Source organism: Helobdella robusta (genome assembly GCF_000326865.2).
Source record: "Helobdella robusta unplaced genomic scaffold HELROscaffold_11, whole genome shotgun sequence".
In the NCBI taxonomy this organism is placed as follows: domain Eukaryota; kingdom Metazoa; phylum Annelida; class Clitellata; order Rhynchobdellida; family Glossiphoniidae; genus Helobdella; species Helobdella robusta.
In genome coordinates, this window is record NW_008703617.1 from 2,993,895 (window position 1) to 3,014,148 (window position 20,254).

At 35.6% G+C, this 20,254-nt stretch overlaps 3 protein-coding genes across 3 annotated transcripts; 2 read left to right on the forward strand and 1 right to left on the reverse strand.

Annotated features, from left to right (window-relative positions):
* Positions 1-2,653: 2,653 nt before the first annotated feature.
* HELRODRAFT_109192 (hypothetical protein) lies at positions 2,654-3,958 on the forward strand (the record flags this gene model as incomplete). Its single annotated transcript, XM_009012902.1, has 2 exons — positions 2,654-3,223; positions 3,419-3,958. 2 exons carry the CDS (start codon positions 2,654-2,656, stop codon positions 3,635-3,637), a joined length of 789 nt encoding a protein of 262 aa, XP_009011150.1. The 3' UTR covers positions 3,638-3,958.
* An 893-nt stretch (positions 3,959-4,851) lies between these two features.
* Positions 4,852-6,902, forward strand: HELRODRAFT_190216 (hypothetical protein; the record flags this gene model as incomplete). The annotated part of the gene is made up of 3 exons (XM_009012903.1): positions 4,852-5,097; positions 5,391-5,424; positions 5,731-6,902. 3 exons carry the CDS (start codon positions 4,852-4,854, stop codon positions 5,778-5,780), a joined length of 330 nt encoding a protein of 109 aa, XP_009011151.1. The 3' UTR covers positions 5,781-6,902.
* An 11,019-nt stretch (positions 6,903-17,921) lies between these two features.
* On the reverse strand, positions 17,922-19,776 carry HELRODRAFT_72590 (hypothetical protein; the record flags this gene model as incomplete). The annotated part of the gene is made up of 4 exons (XM_009012904.1): positions 17,922-18,152; positions 18,608-18,769; positions 18,951-19,079; positions 19,747-19,776. The coding sequence occupies 4 exons, from the start codon at positions 19,774-19,776 to the stop codon at positions 17,922-17,924; spliced, it is 552 nt and encodes a 183-aa protein (XP_009011152.1).
* Between the last annotated feature and the right edge of the window lie 478 nt (positions 19,777-20,254).

Consider the following 20,254-nt stretch of genomic DNA (forward strand, 5'->3'; position numbering starts at 1 on the left):
TATATATATATATATATATATATATATATATATATATATATATATGTATATGCGAATGTGTGTCATTGAGTGTTTGTATGTGTGTATGTAGGTCTGTGTCATTTTTTTTGTAATTATATTATTAATAAACACATTTATACGTTAATCAGATATCACACCATAGTCGTGAAAAAATCTGAATGTGTAATCTGAAATTGGATTTTCAGTTAAAAAAGCTTTGGTTTCATTTCAGAGTAGAACAAATTTGAATGTAATAGTAATGTATTACTATGGAAGTAATCAGGTAATCGGTAATCAATTTGCTTGTTTTCCTCCTAGCTTCAAATATTTCTGTGAGGTCAGATAGTTGAAATCAGTGTGATACTATTAGTGATTGTGTTCAGTCTATTTCATTCTAAGTCGATCGATCTCTAGCGACATTAAAGTCCTATGCAAGATTCAGAACGTATTTAAATTGAAAAATGTTTATTAAGAATCATTGATAAACACGACTGAATCACTACTAAATAAATTTGTTTGAGAATGCAATTGTGAAACCAGAATAAAATACAGACTTTAAAAAAATGGAGAAAGAAAAAGAGAGAGAGAGAGAGAGAGAGAGAGAGAAAGAGAACAAATAAGAGAGAGAGAGAGAGAGAGAGAGAGAGAGAGAAATTGTATGATACGGCAAGTAATATTTAAATAATAAAAGCCCTTATTATTCCATCCGAAGTAGTCTGTGTTTCAAACTGAAGGATAAACAGAGAAAAGTATTCAATTTCACACACACGCTCCATTCCATATACATACCGTTGAATGGATGTATGTTTATGTTTGGAAAAGAAACACACACACACACAAACACACACACACACGCACTTATCTTCACATGTGCAATAATCGCTTACATATTTTCACTTATGCGTGTGTGTACCATCCCAGCTGCTATGCATGGGGAAATGCGATCTAGTAAATATCTTAATAACAATATTCTACATTTCAAAAGTGTGTGTGTGTGTCTGTGTATGTGTGTTCGTGTGTGTGTGTGTGTTTCCGTGTGTGTTTGTGTAATGTGACCAGTTTGTAAATATAATGCAACTTACATGGCATATTTTTCATTGGTGAATATTTAATAGATGCTGACTTCAATGAAGGCAGATGTTTCGATGATTTTAAATTCGATAACTTATATGTAGAAATTTGAATAATCAAGCGAACATTCAGGCATACACATACACACACACGTGTGTGTATGTGTATGCGAGTGTGTTTGTTTGTGTATTCCGTCGTTTGTATATAGTTTCATCACTGTTTTGTTGTTTATATCTGTATGATTGCTTGTCAGCATGTGTATGTTTCTGTGTATGTGTGTAGAATGAGTCAGAATGAGACGAATGGAGGAATTGAAAATGATTAAATAGATGATGAAATGATGAAGATGACGAAACGCTTTATGAAGATGAAAATGTACAAGAAGATGATGGTGATAATTATTATATAAAGAAGTATAAAAAGAAAAATAATAATAAGAATAATAATAGAAATAATAATAATAATGTCGAAATGTCGAGTGGATTATTATTGAAAGGCATGTACTGTGTTGGTTATTGTCAAATGAAGCTCTGAATATTATCGTTGTTATTCTTTTCGATGCAGTTATCATACCACAAGTCATCATCTCGTATAAGTATAAGCTTGTTATTGCCGTGTGCTGTGCATGTCGTTGTTTGAAAAAAATTGTGTGTGTGTGTGTGTGTGTGTGTGTGTGTGTGTGTGTGTGCCTGTATGACTAACTCTATGAAAATTTTGAATGCTGAATGATTGATAACCCAAATGATAAATTAAATAGATGAATGGATTACCTACCATCATAGCGATAATATTGAATTGATGAAACGTTGAAAATTATTGCATATCCTAATATGGTGCTTATAACATTGTATTTAATTATGTAATTGAAATAGCAAACACACTCACACACACACACGCACACACACACACACACACAATTTGGCTTGGGTTAGGAAATAGACCAGACAATTTTAACATTAAAAATATATAAAGATAAGAAATAAATGAATTATACAAAAGTTTTTTTGAAGTGCAAATCGATTTATTAGTAATAAAATAATTTTTTTAAACAAAAAAATTTATTTGATTAAATTATAAAATTGTTAACATTAATGAAAAAATTAAATAATATATTGAAACAAACAAAAGAAAAGAAAAAATAACATATAAAGTTTCATGTTTTTGCATATTAGCTAAAGTTGAATTGCCTTGCAATGTTAGAAAAGTTAAAGTTAATTAAAGAAAGAAACCCACTCTTACACACGTACACACACAGGCATTTTTAAATGTGAACGTATATTGAATTAATATTTTGTTGAAATGTTGTGTGTATTACTTTCGAATCTCAAAAATTTATTCATCGTGTTAATTTTCAACAGCATCAAAAAAAAGTCTGTGAGTCAGTCGAACGTTAAAAAATTTAATATTTTATACTTACATAATAAAGAGCAATATTGGTCCTGAAGATAAAATTGCGACCACAAATTAAACAACAACTAGAGCATCAACTTCATCAACCACTACTACAACAACCACAACCAACAACAATCACAACAACAACTACTACTACAGTAAATTAAACCAGAACATCATCAAAAACACTATGAATCTCCCGTGCAAGCCAGCAGACGTTTTTGACTTGGAAGGAATCGTGAAGACCTGGGCGACACAGATGTATGATTACACCAAGTCCAGAGAACAAAATCGCATTCCGCGTGAAGCGCTCATGTTCAATATCAATTGGAAGGGAGTCAAGTTCATCCACAAAGAAATTGAATTCCCAGAACCACCAAAAAAACCCGTCGTACCCAAAACCCAATGCCTGTTTCGGACAAAATTTTTCAATCAAACAAATCAGGACCAAGAATATACATTCAGGACGGAAAGGACAACCTCTTCGACATGTGAGGTAAGTTTCGATCGATGTTTAACAATAGGAGCCGAACTGACTCTCAGTTTGAAGACACCCATGGAGATTTTTGAAGCAAATGCCGGTTTCAAGAGAGAATTAGCAGTTACTAACGCCCAAGGACAATGCATCGAGCAGTGCCTAACCTGGGGTGTTGACAGTTTAATAAAAGTTCCAGCCATGCACCAGGCCACTGCAGAACTCGTCGTCTATGAAGATGAGCTCTGCGGAGATTTCAATCTGGCCACTGATTTCTCTGGAAAAGTTTGTTCAAACTGAGTTTTTCTTTTGTTTTAAATGAAATCATTTTTGCTTCTATAAAAATATGTGCACTGTAACAGACTAAAATAATTTTATTAATTTTCACTGTCCATATCGATTTTTGCGTAAGATAAAATTTGCATGACTATGTTCATTCATTGCATTCTTGATTAATTGATTTGAAATTTCCATTTGAAGGTCGTCGTGACTGTAACGAACCTGAGAGACAACAATTCCTTCGTTAAGATGATAGAGGGTGACATCTCGGAGATCATAAAGGCAAGTTCGTGCGCGGCCCAAGTGATCGCCAAGAGCAACAGAGTAGTAACCTTCGTCACGAAAGGACACTGCCAGTTTCATTATGGCATAGAACAGCATGTCACTGTACGGCAAGAGCCGATTGTAAGCGTCGAGTGAGCTGGTACAACAGCCAGCAAAGAACTTTTTAAAAATATTTTATGTTGAAAAAATGTAACTTATTTATCGTATCTAATCGTGTCCAATTTATAATTATTCTCCATTTTTTTAATGTTTTTGAAATTTCAAAAAGTTGATACAGCCAGTAGTCGTTTCATTTCTCGCATTTTATTTTATAATTTTTATTAAATGTACCTACATTTTATTTAGAACATTATTATTTTCAGTTAATAATTTCAAACCCCGCACCATCATTATATTTTTAGCTAAATTATTCAGAACGATCTTCTTATATTAAATAAAGATAAAAATTTTCTCAGATTTCTTCAGAATCAATATTAAAGTTTAAACGAAGGTAATTATTATCAAAATTAAATCCAATTTGCAATAAAACTAACCAAACGTCTGAGAATATATATACGTTAAGACTTGTTTGTTAGCCTCTAAAGTTAATAAAACTTGTACATTTTCTACTAAAAGTTTCAAGATGGATTTGGCATGCTTAAGTTATCTAGAAGATTAGGTTTGGGGCTTGACTTAATTGATAATTGTATGGTTTCTAATCAGAAAAAAATTAGGTGATAAGTTAGAAAAATCAATAGATTAAGTGTAATTAGTGCCGTCATCCGTATATATAATGATTAATAACATTACATAGTATTGATATTGTTGTTGCTACTGCTAATTTTATTGTTTGTCATAATGAGAATGAAACTATTATAGAAATGTCGTCAATGAGTAAGCCTAGTTATAATTACGAAATTCATTTAATAATCATAGTAGCAGCATATCAGTCACACACATATATATATGAAAACAAGCTCTGACTCAAGAAGTTATTATCAAATAACTTCTCACCGTTAAGCCATTATATAAATGAGCTAGCCACCATTTCATTATCATTTAAAATAATTCAAGCATTTGTCTTTCGTACGTCGACTAATAAATAAGTTTAAAAAATTGTCAACAAATAATTTTAACTGAAAATACGCCAAGAAATTAAAGTTGTTTCTTAGCCGACAAAACTAAACAGCTTACGATTTGTCGCTATTAGAAACAGTGAAAACAAAACGTCAAACAGAAACCTACGACTACTTCTATAACAATAGCACCAACAAAAAATCTCACTACAACAACCCGAACAAAACTCACAACAACATCCTCAACAAAAACAGACATAACAGGCCACCGAAGATTAAGACCAAAAGGACGGTATGACCACTCAGCACAGCAGTGCAGTGAATAACCCGGACCTTGAAAAAATTGTAAAAAGATGGGCAGTAGAAATGTTTGAAGTAACAAAAACTGAAGAACAAAGTTTCATCTCACCTGAACATCTTGTGTACAACATCAACTTGAAAGGAATCCAATCGACAAACAAGGAGCCCACTACCGACGTATCTCATGGGGGCTATTGTAATGTCAATGTACACCAGAGTTCGACGTTCAATAATACTAAGGTTTGTTCAGTGTATTGTTAACCTTTTTGAACAGGTTTCATCCACTATTTAATTCAATCATTCATAATTTTAGAGACCAATTTGTTTTGTATGTTGTTTAAGAGCAGCCTGTATGACTACTTTAAATAGATCGCATTTGAATTTGACGTGTCTAATTATAGAAGAATGTGTCGGTTGTCTTAATTTCTGATATGCTGCATTTAAGTTTATTCCACAATTCGACGGTTGAATGATTGGACTGGAAAAATAACTCAATATCCTCTTCAATCTGAAATAACTAAATTTTATTGAAGGTCTCTGTGCGGAACGCAAGGGACAACACAACACGTTCGTTAAAACAATAGAAGGAGACATCACAGAAATCATAAACTTCAATTCAAGTTTTTGCGATGAACATTAATGAAACAACAATCTCTACAACAAGTTTTTTTTCTGTTCAAAATCATCGGCATTAATACATTACTTCATTGTATTAGAAACCAACTGGTAAGGATTGCCCATAGAAACAAACAAAAAACACGTTTATTCAAATATAATTCGAATTGTCATTTATTGTGGAATACAAAATGATCAATTACACGATAAAGTAAATAAACTAAAATAAATATAAGCTATACACGAATTAACAAACAGATCATCCAGCAGCCGTAAACGTAGATTTAACAGTAAATTTCCAAACTTAACGACGTACTAATATGAAATTAAATTAGTTTAAATATTATTATGAAAATTTGTTCACAATTTCAAATTTTACTGTAATTAAAAGCAAATTATAACAAATAAAAAAGATGGGCTTTTAAAAAAATAACTGAAAGCCGATTTAGAATCATTGCTGCTAACTCATGTAGTGTCAGCAACTGTAGCAAGTTATAGTAAAACTAACAATGAAGTCGATCGATGATTTACAAACGAATCAAACGTATCATAGCTACACGCATAAATGTCATTGTCATTCATTGAAATGAATTAATCTAATTAACTTATATAAACATTCAAAAGTTAATTTTACAACCAATTTTACAAATTTCAAAACATCGTTAAACACACAATACCAAGCAAACCTTATTAATACTTTCAGTCAATCAACTCAAGGTACTACGTATCATGTTCCTTTGATACAATAAAATTTAAAGAATTCATGTAACCGCTACTAGTTTGAATATATAAAAACCACTGTACAACCAGAGAGCCATGCAAAGTAGTATAAAATACAGCATAATATATTATAATAGGTAACATCGTTAGTTGCATGCTTTTAAAAAAAAGAGAAAAAATGACAATAGTAGAACATGTAAACCTGTTAGATCCAATACAACATTATTTATTACTTACGACGCAATGGTCGAAGGACTCATCCGAAGGACTAACTACCTTGATGCGGGGAACCTGCTGCCGTCGCGATGACCAGGTGCTCTAAATGAAGAGAGCAATGGAAATCTCTGTGAGACATTGTGCAAATCATTAGAATCACGCTGGCCACTTGGAGTCGCTTGTCGGTTTCTAGTTGCATTCAAGAGGCTGCTCACGTCAAAGTTTCCCATCAGCGCGGGTACCGGTAGTCTACTGTTATTACTGTTGCTGCTGTTGTTGTTGGAGTTCATGTTGCTGACCAAGTTTGAGAGGAGAACATTCCGGATGAGATCCAAGCCAGTAGGAGGCAGACTCAGTGGAGGAGGTGGCATGTTTCTGTTGAATTCGTTAGGCAACGGTTGCTGGCCGAGCACTGCGCGATTCAACGACGGAGCAACGAAAGAAGAAGTTGGCTGTGAGTCAGTTGCAAAATTTGAGATGTGCTGCTGTTGTGGTGGATGAGAAAAAAGAGTTGAATGGAGAGGCGGTGGTGGTTTGAGAAGCAGCGATGATTGCGATGCTGGAAGTGGGTCTAATACTCCATCTCCTCCACTACTTCTACTAGCTTTTTCAACTCCAGTGCTACCAGAATTCATACGTTTGTCATCCATTTTTTGTTTTGAAGGAATAGGCTTGGAGTTGCTTCTGCTAGGAACCGCTCTAGAAAATCCATCAAATGTGACTGGAGAATTTAACAACTTGGAAAATTCCTGAGCAGCTCTGGCGGAACTCAAACTTGCAACTGAACTGAAAGAAGATACTACACTGGTGGGATTATTTAAGAGACTTGCATTGAGACTAGAAGTTGAACTAGTATCAGTTTTGTGTTGGAGTGACTGAACGACAGGAGGTTTCATCTCCATGAGGTGAGGAGGCACAGGAGGGGGCACGGATATGAGAGGGGCTCTAGGTGGCAGGTTGATAGGAGGTGGAAGATGTGTAGGAGTTGGAAGAATGGGTGGCGGTGGTCCATCTATTTTGACTTTGCCAAGTGGTAGGAGAGGAAGAGCAGGAGGTGGATTGCTGAAATTTAGAGGTGAGGCGGATAATGCGACATTCATCTGATTCGTCAGAGAGCTGCTGGAATTTGTTACATTGGAATCTGTACATGATGAATTAGCGGAACTTTTAGCAGTTCTTGATTTATCGTTTGCTGATGGATCGCGTGACGTTGTGGATTTAGTGGTCGAAATTACAGACTCAATCTTGTAGACATCCTCTTCATCGCCATCATTGGAAACAATTCCAGTCTTTGGTTGATGAGTTAGAAGCAGTGGCGGCGTGCTCAGCAGAGGCTTCCTTCTTTCACCTTTCAAGTCTTTCTCAGCGCAAGCATTGTTGCAAACTACAGAGATATGTTGCTGACGATTGCTAGTAATTTCATCATCATAATTTTCATGGCTTGATTTGTAATCATCAATTCTTTGACTAGAATTATAATCCTCTCTCTTATCACGCCACGAACGTTTATCGGAATCAGCATGAGGAACAGCCTTGCTATCTTTAATACTTGATGACATACCTCTCTTCCATGAATGCAACGACATATCCTGATTGGCTAGTGCTGATTTGCTGAGATGATCGGACTCTTGAGAACGCAACCTCCTTGAACTTGTGGATGAATCTAATTGACCCGATGACTGATTACCTCTATCTTTCTTCTCTTTGATTGATGAACATGAAGAATCAGTGTGCTGAAACTGCGGCTGTGACAACAGAGGTTGCCTAGTGGTATTGTTGTTAACAGTGCTGACTGCATACGATGCGGATGTAGATGGTTGAGATTTATTTGAGGAAACTGGAGTATTAATTGTAGAACTATCGCTGGATGAATTGAATGACTGACTGAAATAATTAACGGGGTGTGGTTGGCCCGACATTGGTTGCACAGAAGTCTGACTGGTTGATTGAATTACCGAAGTCACAGCACTAGCTGCCTGACTTACTGACAGCGAAGCAAAATTAAGCGGACGACCCTGACCGACAGCAAGGGGGGGAGGGGGTAAACGAGTGTTTGGCGGTCTGAGATTTAAAAGAGGTGGTGGTGGTGAGATGAAAACACTGGTAAGACTAGATTCAGCCACTGTGTTTGCCATGCTGCTGTTCAGCGAGGTCTTCAATGGTGGGTTATAAACGTTGGAAGTCGAGGGCATTGATGTTTGTGGCATGATTTGGTGATGCTGGTGCCTAAACAAATTAGATGTTGCACCAGAAGATGAATTTACATTAAAACCGTTGTTGCTGCTAATCTTTGCATTATTTACATTAGTATTGTTAGCTGTCGGCATAGTGAGAGTAGGAAAGGTTGTGTAGCTGCCAGAAGCTTGAGCTCCGGATGCTGAGGAGGAACTGTGAGAAAATAAATATTGGGATTGTTGTTGCAAAGGAGGTCTTTGTTGTTGGTAGGTGTGATGTAGTTGTTGTTGGGATAAACTTTGCTGTGGTGTTTTCAGCTGCTGCGATGCGGGTACAATTGACTGAGGTGCATACGGTATAGTAGGTGGCTGTTGCAATATCAGATGTTGTTGAAATGATGACGAATGATGCGACTGCTGTTCTTGAGAGTGCGGCATCAACGTCTGCTGCTGCAGTTGTGGCGGTGGATGGTCGGGGAAAAACAGTGGAGGCAATGGTGGAGGGGCGGGCATGAGGCCATCCTTACTCGGTCCTCCTACAACTGTAACTCCCGTCGACATTGTACATGTTGTTGTAGGTAATGTCAACTGAATCGGGTTGAAGTTCGTCAATGAGGAAATTCCACCATTTGAATGACTCCCATAACTGGCATTACTGCTAACATTAGTGCTACTCAAAATATAACTGGCCTGGTTGACTTTGTTGTTTGATGATGAGACAATGCAGGTAGACTGAGGTAGATGTAGTGACGGCTGTGGAAATCTCAGAGGCAAATTGAAAACAGATGGAAAGCCAGTGTTGACAGGGTTGTTGCTATTATTAACCAACAGATCATGTTGTGCATACGGAAGATGGTTTTTATAGCTGCTGTTACCAACATTGGCATTATGCTTATTCATCTGTGGAAAGTAATTCAACGAAGCTGATGCATTGTTGATGGCAGCAATTTTATTGCTGGCTGTAGCAGACGCAGAACTATAATCACCAATATCTGTGCTCTCAAATGGGTCATAAACATCTGTCGAGTCATGCTGAAACACATCTCTACTACTGTTTGAGTACTGTACATTAGTGGGAAGTTTATCGTTAACACTGCCACTGACACCAATGTTTGAATTTGTGTTGTTAGCGTTGTTAGATTTTTTCATGTCTGCCTGCTTGATCATGTCCTTATTTTTTTCCAACTCCTCAACAGATGAATAAGCGGACTTTGGTTTACTGTTTATTCTCTCCATCAATGACTCATAAAGAGACTTACCACCGTCCATCTTCCCATCAGAAGAACTGGCAGTGGTAGTAGCAACTGCAGTCTGGCTGACAGACTTTTGCTTGTTGGCCCAGCCACTGAATGCACTGACGACGCCAAACTTAATCTTTCCTGTTAAGATTATTTTTTCACTTTCCAGTTTAGTCGACGAAGTTGACTTGCTAACTGACTTGTCATCAATGAGTTTTGATTTTTCATCCAGCATTTGTTCCTCTGGAATCACTTCTGAATTGATATCACCGTCAATCGACATTCCATCAATATTTTGATCAGCAGCGCCTTCATTATTTTCCACCATCATCTCCTCATCCTCATCTTCGTCATCATTGAAAACAGCATTGATGTTATGCTTTACCGCAATGCCACTGACAGTCGCATCTATCTTGTCTGCATTCTGACTCTCAATTGAGAAACTGAATTTGCTTTTGCTGACTGAGCTTTTGACAATGTGATGTGGTTTGACGACTCTGTTCATTTCCTCCTCGTCGATATCATCCTCATCTTCATCATCATCGCCATCTAGATCTTTATTGGCTGAAACATCGAAACTGGTGTCAGTGTTATCGTTTTTATTAGCACCGGCTGACGATGGAACCAGGGGTGGCGGAATATCTTCCACAACAGTGCTGATGATATAATCTCGATGGTGAGCGCCACCATCGACCTTTGCATCATCATCTTCTATGATAATCTCTTCGATGTCCATGTTGTCATCTGACACGTAGACAGTATCTTCCTTTGTTGTAGGAACCACATCACTTTTGTGTGGACTATGACGTTGACTATGATGACGATGACCATGGTGATGGTGACTATGATGGTGTTTACTGATATGATTACCACCATTACTACTGGTGATACTGATGTTGTCATTACTATCTCTCGCCAGATGACGACTACTTTTTCTCTTTCTCTTCTGCTTGGGTGAGTTAATCTCAACAAGCTCGTCGTCATCTTCGTCATCATTAACGTCACTATCGCCATGTCTGTCCATTAGTTTAGCCTTCCTGTCATGATATTTCACTGAGTGAATGAGATCTGCAGTTAATTTGGACTTAGTAAGAGACTCTGAATCAACGTTACTAGCATCTTCAACGACGATGTTCACATTTTTGCGACTGCATTTAAGAGGAGCTTGAATTTCATCAACACTGAACATATCATCTCCATTAGGACACTTGCCTGCAACGGTTAACAGTCAAACATTAATACACGTTGAAATGTAAAGCGTTATAAGCGTATCAAAAAAATTAAAGGCTATACTGAAAATTTAAAAAACCAACAGACTTAATTTATTTGCATTTGAGTCTGTGGAGATAGATTCTGAAGGAATGGCTGATAATTTTTGCAATGACGAAGATGACGATGATGACGAAGATGATGACGTTGCTGGGAGAAGAGGAGGAGGAGGAAGAGGAGGAGGAGGAATCAACATCTGCCAGTCAGTGGAGCTGGAGACTTCAACGGAACAATTGTCATCCATGCTTGTGGCTGGCACTGGTGATGTGACTGACGCTGTCAATTTAAAGCATAATGGGATACTATAAATTCTAATGAGAAAGAATATAAATAACAAAAAATAAGTGAGATGATAACAAAGAATGTTTTTGACACTGATTAATAAAGAAGAATTTTCATGTTCAAAGATATTTCTGAAAATAAGTGCCAACTTATCCAAATTATCCGACCTTTGACTTTGGAGACTTTTTGAGGTGGCATGGAATCTTCCAGCAGCATGCCACCCTGCACAATTGAATCCATGTTATAGGGAAGCTTATCCCACGGGATGTACGTCGCTCCCACATCAACTTCCCAGCAACTCAGGAACTTTGACTGTTTGATGCCACTACCAGGTGCCCAGGTCACCTTTACATAAAAGAGTTTTACAGTTCCTTGGTCAGTAATAAATTAATTACTTCATTTATAAATAAGTTTTAACAAATCAATTTTGGTTTGAAAAGTTAGCTAAGTAGAATAAGATCCGTTTGTAGTAAGTATACTAAGTAAACCAGCACGCTATGCTAGTGCCGTGACAATATAAATGAATGAAATAGGAGGGAAAATTACTTGAATAAATTTAACCCAAAACCAATACAAAATCAACCAAAATTTGACAAAGTGTCATACAAATAAACAATATAGCTTAACAGAAAATAGAACAAACAATATTGAAGCAAAGACTGTCAATCAATCAATTTGTCACATCGAAAGAACAAACCTGAACAGACTTGCCACACAATTGTTTGCCAGTCAGAGCATGCATCATGTCAATGGCGTCTGTCCTCCTTTCAAAGCATATGAACACGCAAGATTGCTTCACCACCAACTGTGATGTCATTGTAAAATTGATTTATCGGTTTCATAATGTAAAATGCTCATTCATTGCGATCAATTTTAATACTTATTACGTAACGCATTGAATATTTTTTTTTTAATTTCTTATTTATATTCAAGTTTTTGCTTCTATGTTACGAACTTTTTATTGGTGCGTTTTCAATTTTTTTTTTTTTAGACAAAAACATCAAATGGCTGGCGTGGAAAAAAGTAACAAAAATTAAGCAAGATGTGTGTCAAATTTAAAAAAATGTTGGTCACGGCCACCTACCTATCCTACAATCAAAGCTAAGTTCACAGACTTTTGCAAATTTCAAGCCAATTCAACATCTACAATACATTCCATTCAATAATCCCAAAAAAACCCGGAAAACTAAACATAGCAACTAATATCACGTTTCAATGTAGACTACGCCATGAAGCTCAATAATAAACAAATTAATTAAATACAATTTAATCAATTACAACTTTGCAACTCAAATAAATTAGTTAATAAAATTAAAAAATATCAAGAGTTTCTTCATCTAAAATCACTAACATCGATAAGTGACGGCTTTCCATATTTAAAAAGTTCTTTCTTTAACTCGTCTTTCTTTGTGTGCTTACTAACTGGACCCAGCCAGAGTGTTGTGCTGACGACTTTAGATTGATGTTTATTGGTTAATGGTTAAAATAATCATCATGAAGCTAATCTGAAGCATGTAATACACTTAGAATTCAGCAATAAAAGTGTAGGACAATGGTGAACGTAAAAATAAATAAATGAATGATAGCACAAAGTTGATGATTATGGAGAAGTAATCTCCTGGAAGGAAAAGTGAAAATTAAAATAGAAACAATACAGACTGCAAGCATATGCATCTTTTGGTGGAGGCAGCTTGTACTTATCATCATCATCATCATCTGCTGCTGACTTCTTTTTCTTCCTCGACGAGGATCTGGAAGAAGATAACGATGATTTCCTCTGCTTTATCCTTGTTTTGGGAATATAAAATAAAATAAAAATTACGATGATATTCTAAAACAACTCTATTTATAGATGAAAAAAATACATAAAGGTATCATTACTTTACACTAGACTTTGAGTAGTCATCCTCTAGCCTCTTAGCATCATCGTCGTGGAAACCATCATCGTCATCCAAGTAAGAAGCACGTCTGCTACTCACTTTATGACCAGCATCTTGGTTGGCAGTATCAGAAAGTTTGTCATGTTTGCTCAGTTTTGAACTATCAGAACGTGACCTCTTCCTTTTTCGTGACCTTGAACTTGAGTACTTTGAACCGCCATCGTTTTTTTCATGAGAGCCTCTCTCCTGAGAGACTGATTTCGTTCTATAGATTCTATTTTTAGAAGGAACTGGTTTTTCCAGAGTTTTATCATTTTTTTTATTATCAACAATTTTCTTCTCTTTTGAATGTGACTCGTTTTTCAATTTGTGGTCATTTTTCGTTGAAGATGTTTTAGACATGTCTCGAGACTTGCGATGAGCTTGTGGCAATGTTGCTACTGCAGACGAGGACGACGTCTTTGATGATGATGATTTTGAAATGGCAGGAGGCGGTGACGAGTGAGAATGAGATAATTCCGAATGTTTTGATTTCTCAGATGATTTTGTTGTCGATGTCGTTGCTGTCTTTGTGGTTGTCGTTGGCTGTAGAAGTTTAGAATGACGATGACTCTGGTGGTCCTGACGATCGTCATGGTGGCTATGTTTTTTACTTGCACTCCTGCTTCTTACAGGTTTTGACTTGCTGACCACATCATCAACAGCAACAGCAGCAGCAGCAGTAGTAGTAGCAGCACATTTATTGTTACCAACATCTTTTTCACCGCACTTGTCATCTTTGTGAGTTAATTCATCACGCTTCTTATGTCCCCTGCAATGAAACCGCATTACAACAAATTTTAACAACAAAGTACATTTGCTAAAAACACAAACTGTAAGTTCTAACTTCATTCAACCAGCATAGCATTACAATTGGTTATTATCAGTATGACGCAAATAATGATATAATTAAGAATATTACCACAAAATAAATGTAAATAATCAATATCAACAATGATAATTTCAAAAACTTTTAAAAAATTAAGATGTAACTAGATCAGAAAAATAAAGATAATTTTTAAAAAAGAGGCTTTACTTGTCTGTGAGATGAGCATCATCTTTGTGTTTTTTCTGCACGACATCACAAGCAACATCATCCTTATCTTTGTGTGCATGTGTTTTGTTGCTGCTGCTGTTTTTGGTAGTTGGTTCATCTTTCTTCTTCTTCTTTATCAGTTTATCATCTTCCTCATCATCATTAGCATAACATTTGTTGCTCTTCTTTTGAACATCCTTTGCAATTTCAATCCTTAGGTCGGGTGACTTGTGGTGATGACGATGGCGATGATGCAGCTGTTTAGAATTATCTGCATTGCATTCATCGACATCATTCTTTTTCGATTTGCGTTGATGACTGCTATGATTATCAGAACAATCATCACCACCGTCGCCATGTTTTTTACCATGACGCGTTTGACATTTAACCTTTAGATCATGTTCGTCATGGACAACCACCTCAACCTCTGATTTTTTGCCAATGCCACTAAAATGTGTGCTAGTCAAGCTGGCAGTAGTAATTCTATCGACCTTTTTAGGGAGAATTTTGCTGATGGGAACAACGAGACTCGTGTTTGGCGGTTGGTGATGCAGTTGTTGTTTTTGCAAATAAAGATTTTTCTCAAAAACTTCATCAACGACGACGTAATACCTTCTAGGTTTATTGTCAACTACAATGGTTGCGTTGTCGTATGATTTGCCACTTGATTTCTGCTTCAAAGTTGGTTCTGGCAACAAGGCAGATGTATGACCAGAGAGTTGTTGTTTTGTTGAGTTGATTATTCCATCAGAGGGACTACACTTTTTGTGTTTCTGTTTTTTATCTTTAGGCCTCTTCTTCTCTTTCTTCTCCTGCTCATTCATTATTATCTCTATCTCATTGTTTTCTTCAGTTACGTTGGCACCAATATCATTGTAAGCTATTTTTGACTCCAGCAATATTTTGTCCGAAAATTCCATACCAGACTCCATTCTGTCTAGTGAACTCTTTCTCGATTTGATGACTGAATGTTTAGATTTGTGCCTTTTATGTTTGTGGCTCTTCCTGCTACTTCTACTGCTGCTGCTATGTTTCTTACGACTTTTGCGGCTACGACTGCCACGGGTTACGCTATTATTATCAACGTTAACAAGAACATTATCATTATTGACCTGTTTGTACTTTTTATTAACCACTTGATCATCTTTCTCTTCTGTCACATCATCATCATTTATTTCGCCCTCCTCTGGTGACAACACCTTTGTATCTCGAGTTGTGTGGCTGGTATTTCTACCACCATCATCGTCGTCGTCGTTCTCACCAGCATCATCACTATGTTCCTCATTTACATCATTTGTCTCGCAGTGGTGTGATGTGCTCTGTTTATCCTATTATAAAAATTATTTATTTAAAGATTCCATTTGAATTACACTGAAAAATTATGCAATGTAATCATAATAACAATTAAACGAGTTAACGTAATTACAATTAAAGGAATTAATGTAATTATAATTATAGGAGTATTAATGATAAGTAATTATGGATGAGCGAATGGTAAACCAAGGTGACAGCAAACAAACCTTATTATCATCGTCTTCATCATCAGTTAACTTTTCATTGATTCTAGGTGTCGGCGGTTCGTCGAGGACGGGCGTGCCCATGTCAGATGGGGAGTCAGGAATTGAATTTGACGGAGAGACAGGTGAAAAAAGTGTGTAGTCCTCGCGAGTGATGTTTGTCAAGTTTGTAGTAGTAGAAAAACCTGCTATGTTGTTGCTGCTGTTGAAAGTGGTTGCAATGTTGTTTTAGTTGCTTGTTGCGTTAATGCTATCCAGTTGCATTGCAGTGTCATTTAAAGTTGTTGCAGAAATGTTGTTGATATTGTTTGAAAGTATTGTTGTAGATGACGGAAGGTTCATTGTTGCCTGCTATTGAGAATTGTTGCAAATAATTACTCGCAACTAATTCAGAGGTATTTTTGTCCATCGGGATTGGTGTGAGTGTTGTTCCAGTTGATGTCGCCAATAAATCTCCAGCACCAGCAAAAGTGACATCAACATTTGTAAAATGATTGCCATCCATCAAGTTAATGCCTGCATACTGACCAATTGCTGGCTGTGTTTGAAAAATTTGTTGTTGCTGCTGCTGCTGAAAACGTTGCTGTTGCTGAGATTGCTGTTGTTCGAGATTAGTGAACATGGATGGCGAGTACATATCTGATGTCGATGTGGTTGCTGGTGGTAGTGTATGTGTCGACAGTTGTTGTTGCTGCTGTTGCTGGTGCTGCTGTTGATGGTGCTGGTTCTCTATTGAGTCATTGTTATTCAATCTGCATTAATGTGAATAATTTTATATATCTTTTAAAAAACTGTAAAAATTTATGAAAACTCGACCAGAGAGAAAAAAAAACTAGAAAACTGACATAGGTGAGAATACAGAACTGACACTGAGCTGGTCGTTGGCTTTCTCCTCGTCCTCCAGATCGCTGGTGATATCACTCATCTCCGTTTTCTGATTGTGTGTATCAACTCAACCATTCAATGATAAACATTACATTAAACTATTAAATAATTTACACATCTTATAGTATTATTTCCGACTACCTTAAGAACATTTTCATGCTAACAAGCAGTAAAACACATAGAAACAAATATGAGATAACATTTGAACAGATTGGTAATAATTTTCAAAATAAAACAGTATAATATGTAAGTTTTGGTCTCACAAATTTGTTAAACGTTATTTTAATAATTAATATTGGCATATTGAGAACTTGATCTGACTTCACTAACAACATCACAAACCTTTGCACTATATGCTGGTGATGCATTGTCAGCATGGTAGTCTGAAGACATAACTGAGGAATCATTCAGATGATCATAGCCAGCAATTGATTCAGCTGAAGTAGCTGAAGTAGCAGCTGTTGTTGTTGAATCATGTTGCTGTAGTTGTTCCTGCTGCTGCTGCTGCTGTGGCACTCCAATCCTGGCAACCAGGGCAGCTGTGAGTGCTTGGATCTGTGCCATCAGGTTGCTGTCAATCTGTGGTACAAATGATTGCTGCTGCTGTGCTTGGAGCAAGGATGGGATGTCCGCGATAGATTGCTGCGTTGTCGTCGTCGTCGTTGTTGCATGTTGTTGTTGCTGTAATTGTTGTTGCAAGAGTAACTGTTGTTGAAGCAGCTGAAGTTGCAGTTGTGGGTTTGCAAGAAGTGGCAGTAGTAGCTGAAATGTTTTATAAAAACGTCATTATATTAGCAAAATAACAATGACATAGATAGCAACCAGGCAAAAAATGAGCAATGAAAACAAAATTCAAAGTGAGGAACCAACCTGCTGGGTGAATGTTTTCAACAGATCAACTGGCAGCTGTAGTGGCTCACCATCGGCAGCCAGCATCAAGGATGGTTCAGGAGTAGCAGCAGCAGTAGCAGTAGACATGAGCAGGTTGACCTTGTTAGCTGACAGCTGCTGTTGGGCAAGCAAAGCTGACGGAGTCACTCCTGTTATTTGCTCAATTCTCTTCTGAGCTATTTGTTAATTGAGGTTATTCATATTTTAAACTCTAAACTTTATACCAACAATTTTATGTAAAATAATTTTCTTAATAACTACATGAAATAAGTTGTTTCAACCAGAGTTATTGCACACTGATATTAAGATACATTGATGAATATCAACAACAGTAAAGAGAAACAGAGATTAAGAAAACACATATAAAAGAAATCTAACAGAAAAAATATGATATAGAAACAAACAACTAGCAAACCATTAACGTAGATGTCTACATTGGTAGGATCGGCGGCCATGTCAAGGAGTGGCTGTATTATGTATGGTGAGAACATACTATTCTTCTGCCACAGGTTTAAAACTCTTACTATCTTGCACTATATGTGGATAGATGGATGGTTGGATATATGAATTGATGGATAGATAGATGAATGGATAGGTAGATTGATTAATTGATAAATAGATGTATGGATGGATGAATGGATGGATAAATTGGCCATGAGTAGAACAATCTATCCATCACAATAATCAATAAAACACTTTTTACATATGATTAAATTAACTCAGCACAGCAAACAAAAAATTGATTTAAAAACAAAATAAGCAATTCATCAGCATTACGAAACAATACTATTTCATAACAAATCAATCATCATTTAATCCAACAATGATATATATCCATAATTTTATTTGGAAAAAATGACAAAACTTTAAAAAATTGTAAACAAATAAACAATCAAACATTAATTTTAAAAATGTTCTCAAACAAATAAAATGGAAAAATAAATCCAACACACAAACAAACAAATTAATTTTTAAAAAATGTCCTCACAATTTCGTTGGAAGGGCAGCTGAAGAGATCATGGAAGGTGACAGCAATGTTCCTGGAGAACCTGGCCACGAATGGATCCTTATCGGGGCCGAGTTGGTGTCTTGACTGTCTAATGATGGAGTCTATTACGTATAGACCCGGGAGTTTGTAATCCGGTTGGCACTGAAACCAAATACATTGTTCCAAATAATTTTAATTTTGAACTTTAGTCAAATAAGTAACTATCCTAACAAGCTGATGATCAACTATGATATACACAATGATAAAGGTGTTTTAGAATACATCAAAAAAAAGATTAAAATAAAATTTGTTTATTATATAAAAACTGATAAAAAAAACTAACTTTATGGATGAACTTTTCAATGCTAAGTACGACGTGCTTGTAATGTTTCAAGGACTTGAGGGCAAGTTTAGTGAGGCCATTCATCTTGGCCTTTGAGATGGGAGGTTTTACTTGGTACAATGAGTTTAGCTGCAAGTAGATGAAAATAATGATCATGAATAAATGTTATTTTAGTCAACTGAAAGAATTCATTTTTCATGTTAATGAATAAAATGAACCAAAAAATGTATTTCTGAAAAAGAAAATGTAAAAAAAAAATTCTCAGCTGTAAATAAAATATTTTTCTTTGTCTATACATGCTTTGCCTCATTTATTATTTTGATGATGTCTTTTATTTGAATTTAGAAATTTGATCATATTAAAATATTAAATTTACTTTGCAGTCTAATCAATATCATAACATACACATCAACACTTACTACTGAGTGAAAGTCAGTCAAATGAAATGAAATAAAACAAATTTACAAAACAGAAGAGAGGAACACTAATTATAATACAACATTAACATTTCATTCATTTCCCTTTTAATTAACAATTCAACATGATTTTTTTTAAAACACCAATCAAAACATCAGATCTAAGCATCTTCAAGTGCACGTGAAGTATAAACTTGCGCTTTAAATAGTTTTGAAATGCATTGAGTGCAAGCTCGATAATTTTATTAATTTGAACTTAAATTCCCCAGAGGACTATCTGTAAATTAAATGGCCCCAGTCAAAAACTATCACTCACTCCCTGACTGAAAATTTGTGCAAAAGTTAGATTTTTGTGAAATTTTTCAACAATTTATAATTACCTCATTGTTGAATTCTTTAACTTCCTCCATTTTTGTTGAATTTAAAGCAAATCAAACGAGTTTATCCCCAATGAAAATGTACTTCTGTTAATAAAATCACACAACAACAATTATCATACAAACTAAACAAATATGGCTGACAATAAAAATTAAATTTCCGGCGCTACATTTTTTACAAGCTTTTAAAAACTGGAGATAGATCGAGATTATTGTAAAAAAAATAGTATTTTTAAATAGTAAATTAAATATATTTTAAACAAAATACAACATTATAAATTTAAATGTTTTATATTATGGCAAAACGTAATTTAAATTCAATTTGTTTAAATAATTACATTTCAATATTACAAATAAAGTTTACAGTCATTTTATAATTCCACACCTAATCGATTACTCCATGCCTAAAGTTTTAATATAATATAAGCTTAAATTCATATAATTAGAATAAATTGCATGGGTTTTAAAATTAATCTTTTCTCATTAACATATTCACTTACAATTTAATTTT